General features: G+C 54.0%; 1 protein-coding gene across 2 annotated transcripts in view; it reads left to right on the forward strand.

Moving 5' to 3' along the window:
• The first annotated feature begins 348 nt into the window (after positions 1-348).
• The window catches only part of Tm6sf1 (transmembrane 6 superfamily member 1), a 25,026-nt gene continuing 17,772 nt past the window's right edge, over positions 349-7,602 (forward strand). Inside the window, exons 1-3 of one of the 2 annotated variants that reach the window (XM_021221731.1) lie at positions 349-888; positions 4,490-4,593; positions 6,388-6,485. In XM_021221731.1, the coding sequence (XP_021077390.1) occupies positions 797-888; positions 4,490-4,593; positions 6,388-6,485 (294 nt within the window). In that variant the 5' untranslated portion in view covers positions 349-796. The remainder of the gene's footprint in view (positions 889-4,489; positions 4,594-6,387; positions 6,486-7,602) is intronic. The other variant, XM_021187001.2, reaches the window with a different exon arrangement.

Consider the following 7,602-nt stretch of genomic DNA (forward strand, 5'->3'; position numbering starts at 1 on the left):
AGAGAGAGAGAGAGAGAGAGAGAGAGAGAGAGAGAGAGAGAGAGAGAGACCAGTGGACCAGTGTACTGAGCAGTGTAGGGCAAGCACTCCACGCTTGTTAATTAACTCGGTCGATTTCCACAATCATACGAGGGAGCAGGTTATCCCCATTTCACAGAGAAAAGATATAGGATGTTTCTGTAACTTGATCAAGGTCAAGGGCCGGTGAGTGAGCAACCAAGGTGGAAAACAAATATTTCCACTTGGCACTGGAACATTGGTTGCGGACGTTGATGGCAGCTGTGTGTAGGGAGGGGGGCGGGGGGGGCACAGTGTTGTTCCCAAGGTTCCAGGCGCATCTGTCCCCACAGGTCTCTGAGCCGATCTCGCGGGCCTGCGGGCTCTGACACCCTCAGATCTGGCTCCACCCTCTGCTGGCCCTTGGCTCAGCCCAGCTCCGTTCCAGCTCGAGGATGCCCAGCTCCCATCTGTGACCCGCGTCCTTCGCCGGGCCCCTCCTTTTCCCATTAAAGCAAGCGTCCTGGGGCGCTTGTCTCCTCGCGGTGGCTGCTGAGCCCTTGCGTTCGTTAGCAGGAGCCGGGTGGGGACGCCTCTGGGGATCGTACCGCGGCCCTAGAGCACACGGGTGGTGCCTCTCTCTGTGCGCGCGGGGCAGCTGCGGGCGACGGGGACGCGCAGAGGAGACGCGGCCAGGGGCCGCCTGGAAGGGCAGCGGCGAGGGGCGCGGCACCGCCGGAAGCTGGGGTAGGGGGCCCCCGGCGCGATGCGGTGAAAGAAGAGCGACTCGGAGGTGGCAATGAGTGCCTCTGCTGCCACGGGGGTTTTTGTGCTGTCCCTCTCAGCCATCCCGGTCACCTACATCTTCAACCACCTGGCGGCCCAGCACGAGTGAGTGAGCGCATGCGGGGTCGACAAGCGCCCGCAACTTTTCCGCGGGACCGCGGCTTTGGGACTGGGTAGCGTCCAGAAACGCCACGCCCGCAGCATGAGGGAGGCACCAGGGTCACCCGGCCCTAGGTCCTCAACTGGGCTAGGGCAGTTCAAGGTCTGAGAGCTGGGCGCCTGCTCTTTGCCAGTACTGGGTGGGTAGCTGATGTTACCAAGGTCAATACCGAAATGCCCCTGCCTCCGAGGCTCTCAGACACCAGAGGGGTGCAGAGCAACACGGAAGGCACGAACCGCCTTACTTGAAAGGAACGCTTTCCATGTATGGACTTTAACATACTTACCTTTTTTTTTTTTTTTTTTTTTAATTTTAGAAACTTGTGAGCGGCTAACAGAAGTAACCATGTCTTTCTGGGCCTGGCTTTACTACTAACAGGGTGACCTGGCTTTAGTGTTCTGGTCTGTCTTTGCACCTCATGGATCTTGTGGGAACTTGGTGCAAGGGCGCTGTGAAAGGGATAGAGGTTCGATGCTGGCCGGGAGCAACGGTTCAGTGATCAGTTTAATGCTAAGGAAACGGGTGGAAGCGAAGAATTCTGTAAGGGCTCTGGGTCCCAGTCTTGGCTTTCACTTCTCTAAAGGGATCACTGACTGGCGAGCCCCCATGGGCAGCCGAAGGCCTGGATGGTCAGTGGAAAGGCGCCAGCGGCGGCCCTGCTGAAGTTGATTGTGGGCTGCTGGAGGAGGAAGTAACCGGCTGGCTGTGTTTTTCATAGCAGTTGGTGCTAAGGAAATTGCATCAGTCTATACCCTGCAACCCGAGTCAGACCTCCAGACTGCTAGCGGAGTGTGCACGCAGTCAGTGGATTCTCTCTCACTGCTGCCATCACCTCATCCAGACGGCATGGGTGAGCACTGAGACGCTCCCTTAGACACAGGCTGCCTCTGCCCTTGGCCTTTGGTACATCTCCTGAAGCAGCAGCTCTGAGCAGTCAGGTGTTTTGTGCCTGTCAATAGAGCACAGGGACCTAGGCTCATTGAACACCTCTGTGCTTGGATCCCTTGCTGAAGCCGGGGACCAGCTGTGAACCGGCCAGGGATGGCTGACGGATGCATTGAAACAGACATCATCAGATATATAGAGTAGCATGCTATGAAGACAACAGAGCAGGGCATAGGGAAGGGGGTGAGCGTGGTAGGGGAAGGAAGTGGATGTGATGGGCAGGCATTTGCAGGAAGAGCAATTTAGGAAGGGCTGCTGCTGGTTGTGATGAGGATTTGATGACATATCACCTTGTGTTGCTGATCAGTGTGCTGAGCCCTGGAGTGGACTCGGTCCAGTCACTTCCCCCCTCCCCCATCCTCCTGCACAGTTGGACCTGCAGGATAAGATAACACCTCCCTTACAGCACTTCACTTTCTCCTTCCTGCTGCTTCCTTTCCTGGTGAGTCTTAGAGCTACTCTAGTGTCCATGTCCTCCTCTGAGTTCTCTGGTGCTGGCTTACTCTGGCACAGCCAATGGCAAAGGCTCCCTCCTGCCTGAGCTCCTGCACATCTCTGAGCCTCCAGCTCTCCCCCTCACCCCCCAACGTTGACTGCCTTTGATCTTTATCACCTGCTCCACCTTCTTGCCTCCGTGGCTGCTCCTTCTTCCTCCCCCCCCCCCCGTTGCTGGTTGCCGAAGACACGCTTAGCTTGACAGCCCTAAGTAAATGAAAGGGTCACTTCTTCATTTGTGCATCCTCTCACCGAATCGGGGACTTCTGCTTTGAGCCCCCTCAGCCTCATGACTCACTTTTCCCACAGAGTTCCTTCCTGTGGTCGGAGCTCACCTTCCCAGGCTGCAGCCTGTCTTGGTACTCTGCCCAGCCCCGTGCCTTGTGTGTAGCAGGCATTCAGTTACACTTGACTTTCTTAACTTGGGCTTCTGTTTCCCTGGGGTCTTTTATGAAACTCTGAGAAACAGCGTGATCAGATAGGCTGAATGGTCAACAAGGGATTTAGAGGCTCTCACAATGCAGCCACCTCTGTTCAGTAATGGTGAGATCTGGGGACAGAACCTTGCAGGTGATCTGGGATATATGTGAGCTAGGTAAGGAAGGGGGAGGGCTAGCCTGGTGTTAGGAGAGGGAGGGCTAGCCTGGTGTTAGGAGAGTGGCCCAGGAAGGGCTGTTTGGCAGTCCAGAGGATTCACTAAAGAGCCCCAGTAATCTTTCCCACCACTCAAGGCTAACAACCATGGCTTATTCAAAGCTCCGTTTGCCCATCACCTGGAATCCTACTTAGACTTTCTGTCTGTCTCAGGCATGTGTTGTTTTCCCTAGAGGGTCTCCAAGGACAGGCTGGGAGGAAGAGATGACCTACTGCCCCAGTTTCTCTTCATTTGTCTTCCTCCCTCAGAGGCAGGGAGCATGAGAGGACAGCCTGAACTCATTCATGCTGCCTGCCATATCCCATCAGTGTCCAGCCCCATGAGCAGGCTGGCTGTGAGCTCAGCCTTTGGTGTCCAGAGAGAGAGAGCCCTGTCTCCTGACCAGTACCCGCCTCTGGGCTCATCCTTCACCCCTCGCCACATGGCTCACCCAACTGCTCCTCTCCTCCCTGGGTATCTTAGAGCAGCATCACGCTTGTGACCCATGACAGCTTCTCCTTCCTCTGCTTTGGACCTTTGTGAGAAGTATGGAGAAGGCTCTGGTGTGAGGCATCAGAAACCTATTTTTAGCTCTCACACAGACGCAGCCTCCTTCTCATGATATTAGAGAACTCATCCGTACATCCTATGGCTCTCTCACCGACCGCCCCTCCACCCCCTATCCACGTAAATGGGTGCATTTACCTGTCCATCATCTCTTTCCATTCAGCTCATCCCCACTTTCTTCCCTCTACCATCGTCTTCCCCCGTTCCCAGAGGCATGCGATGAAGGTTATCTGGAGATCTCCGAGTGCAGGCCATGGTGTGGAGGTGTACCGGCCGAGGAGCAGTGCTTGTAGCTTCTCTGAGTGGCAGTGGAGGGAGAGTGGGTGGTACACACCAGGATGACAGAGAGAACCAGGCAGGTGTTTGTCCCGAGTAGGAAGTCCTGCCAGTATTGGCAATCTGTATATCTCTGTAGGGCTGGGGTGCCCTTAGGCAGGTGGAGCTCAGAACCTATGCGATAAGTCTCTCCATGTAGACAGAGGCCTCTCTTGTTCACCTGGAGTCTCTCTGAGGCCAGTAAAGGGACTTGCCGCATGGGGGAAGCACAGCAATCTCCCTGGAGGGCATGTGCAATCATACTGAACTCAGTGTGAGGGCTTACCGCTGGCCCAGGGGAGGTGGCCGACTAGGTGCTTAGGCTTGTTAGCTTCCAGGGGAATGGGCTAGAGAAACAGGAGGGTAGAGGCGGCTATGTCGCTGCCGGATTAGGGATAAGGGAGGATGAGGAAGAAGCGGGTGCACAGGATGGGTGGGAAGGAGAAAACGAATGAGCTGGGTTTCTGGTCCTGAGAGTCATGGGGTTGCGACTCTTCAGTGCGGTTGAGGCTGGGATCCAGGAGCCAGGAAATTCCAGGCGCCATTGTTTATTGTGATTGCTGACCGCCTCCCTGCTCTGGTCCTCACAGTTCCTGGACCATTGTTGGGGTTGCTGCCCTCATCCTGCTCCTGGTGGCCCTTTTGGCTCGGGTCCTTGTGAGAAGAAAACCACCGAGGGACCCTCTGTTCTACGGTAGGTCGGCTTCCTCAGAGGGGAAGGGTTTGTATCCACTCTGTGGCAGGAAGCCGGGCACTGGGTCTGAATCCCTTCTGAGCTGTGACTGCTCTGAGCCCACGGAAAGCGGAAGTGGAGGGTTGTTCCGGGAGAAGCTCTTCCCTCCCAGCTCCCCTTCTAGGCTGCGGTATCTACTTTCTAAATAGAGTTCTGCTAGAGAGTGACTGGCAGGGCCAGGCGGGCCTCCTCCCCTGCACTCTGTTGAGCCCCCAGCAAGCTCTTACCTCAGCCTCCTGGCTGGGCTTTCTGCCTTCAGCTGGCAGCTGGCATGTGGCATTGAATTCAGTGTACGGTGTCTCAGTCCACACCCGTGGTACTCACCCTTCCTAATGCTGAGACCCTTAAATACTCGTGTGGTGACCCCCAACCATAAAATTTCTTGTTGCTATTTCCTAGCTGTTATTTTGCTACTGTTATGAATCATAATGCAAGTATCTGTGTTTTCCAATGGTCCTAAGTGAGTCACAAAGGGTTGCAACCCACAGGTTTCTCCCTGTTTGAACACACACAAACTGACCCTTAGAGAAACCATATACCTCTCATGTCTAGCTGCACCTCTCTGACGTCAGCACCGGGTCCTTATCCCTGTCCCACCCCCAAACCCTACAGGCCCAGACCAGACTCCCTCTGCTGTCTATCGTTCTTCTCTCCCTCCCCCAGAGAGCCCACATTTAACCTACTGATGCAGTCCCCCGGCCTTGAGGCAGGGCAACCACTTCTGTGTCCTCAATTCTGTTAGAGCCTGGAGGACCCTTTGACCTTGAGGTCAAGCCTTGGACAAGGTTTCTCATCTACTAGGAGGCAGAAGCTCTGTGGCTGTCACCTCTAAGACAGTATCTACCCCTCCATGGCTCAGCAGTTGCTCATGGGTTTTCCAGGAGACACCATGGCTACTCACCCGTGCATCAGCAGGAAGTAGCCTTGGGCCTGCCTCAGTGGAGCCTGGTGAAACCCTCTCAGGGACGCCTCACTCCTGACAGCTTCCCACCATGTAGCTTTCCCATGCTCTTTTTGCTTTTCCATAGCTTCCCAGTTTACCAACTGGGTTTTCTACAGCCCCTTCCACTGGCTCAGACGCCAGTTCATTATAACTTGGAAATGCAGTTTTCTTTCTAGACTGAGAGGCCCCGAGTGGGCTCGCCAGCTGTTAAAAAGCTCTGGTCCGCAGCTGGTGGGTGCTCATAGTGTGTAAAGCTTAGTTAGGGGTCTTGTACAACTGGCTGGAGTCCTCAGACAACGCAGCTTGGCTCCTGCATCTTCAGCTGTGCCATCTCATGTGCATTTGTAAAACTCACTGCCTTTCTTCTGAAAGCGGTTGGCTGTCACATATCAGCTACCTGTCTTGAGGACCTCCCGGAGGAACATACTCTTAATTGTCCCGCATACCACACTGGGATGACCCATCTTTTCTAGACCACCTGAGGGCCTCTTTGTCTGCCTGGTTACAGGGACATCTCCTGCTGCCCAAGTGGGATGTGGGTTTCACTCGAAGCCAGTGAGGATAGTGGGGTCACCTGGCAGAGTCTTCTGGGACACTGGGATTGTCTCCCTGACGTGAGTGCCCTCAGTGAGAGCCTTGGATAGGTATGGAGAGGTCCTGGACAACAGACAAATGCTCAGCTGATGTGAAGCAGACGCAGCCTGCTTCTCTGTGTAGGTGACGCCCACAGCATCTTCTAGGACACTTGGTGGACGCCCTGTCCTGGTTGTCTCTTACGGCACCCATTTTCAGCTCTCTTTCCTTTGTTCTAGTGTATGCGGTGTTTGGATTTACCAGTGTGGTGAACCTTATCATAGGCTTGGAGCAAGACGGCATCATTGATGGGTTCATGACACACTACTTGAGAGAGGTACGGGGTTGCTCAAGGGTCGCTCAATGAGCAGGTGGCTCAAATACAGGCTGCTGTTGGAGTGTTTCCTCAGTCAGCAAGCAGGCAGATGGAAAGTCAGCCACAGAAAACAGAGGGCGGGGAGACCACTCTCTCTTCACAGCTCCTTCACTCCAGAACCAGGGTGTAAGCTAGCATTTCTCTTTAAGTGAAGAACTCCACACGGATTTAGTATTTGGGTTTCTGTTACTGGGTTGTAATCTCAGAGTCCTCACCAGCCTACCCTAATCCTAACCAGCCTACCCGTAATCAGGATACCCGTAATCTCAGCATTTGGGAAGCTAAGGCAGGAGGATTGCTGCAAGTCTGAGGGCAGTCTGACAACATGGGGAGTTCTAGGCCAGCGTGGACTACATACAGTGTGAGACCCTGTATCAAAATAATAATAATAATAATAATAATAATAATAATAATAATGATATCAAGGTACTTAAGCTTTTGGAAGTCCCTACCAACCAAATCATAGCACTTGAGGAAACTAGTCTTGTTTTCTAATTTAGAGTGGGCTGAATCCAGTCCCAGAGTGACCAAGTAACTTGCTTAAGGTCACATGGAGAGTAAGGCACAGAGATGAAAACAGTATTGTCTATTGTCTTTCTGTGCTTCAAATGATGGGGAGTTTATGTGACTCTCCAGGAGTGTGTGAGGGGAGAGTTTGAACCAACCAGGGAAGAAGGCAAGTGTGTGGGCATGGAGCCATGCCGTGAGGTGGGACATCCCTAAGGTGGCTTCTGCAGGGCTAGCGAGGGCATAGAGGTAGCCAAAGGCAGTGCAGGGCAAACAGAGAGAGAACTGAGTTTCAAGGATTGGGATTTGGGGTCGAGTTGGGGGGTGATGGAGAGGAGGGTTGGGGATGGTGTCCTGATTCCCGCTTTGAGGTTTATTAGAATGTTGGAATTACTAAGCTGGAGGCTTGAGGAGCCAAGTTCTGTGGAGAGTCATTGAATCTAACCTTGTCTCCTGCCTTCAAAAGTTCACTGTCGCCGGGCGTGGTGGCGCATGCCTTTAATCCCAGCACTCGGGAGGCAGAGGCAGGCGGATTTCTGAGTTCGAGGCCAGCCTGGTCTACAGAGTGAGT

Source organism: Mus pahari, chromosome 1, assembly GCF_900095145.1.
Source record: "Mus pahari chromosome 1, PAHARI_EIJ_v1.1, whole genome shotgun sequence".
Taxonomy (NCBI): Eukaryota; Metazoa; Chordata; class Mammalia; order Rodentia; family Muridae; genus Mus; species Mus pahari.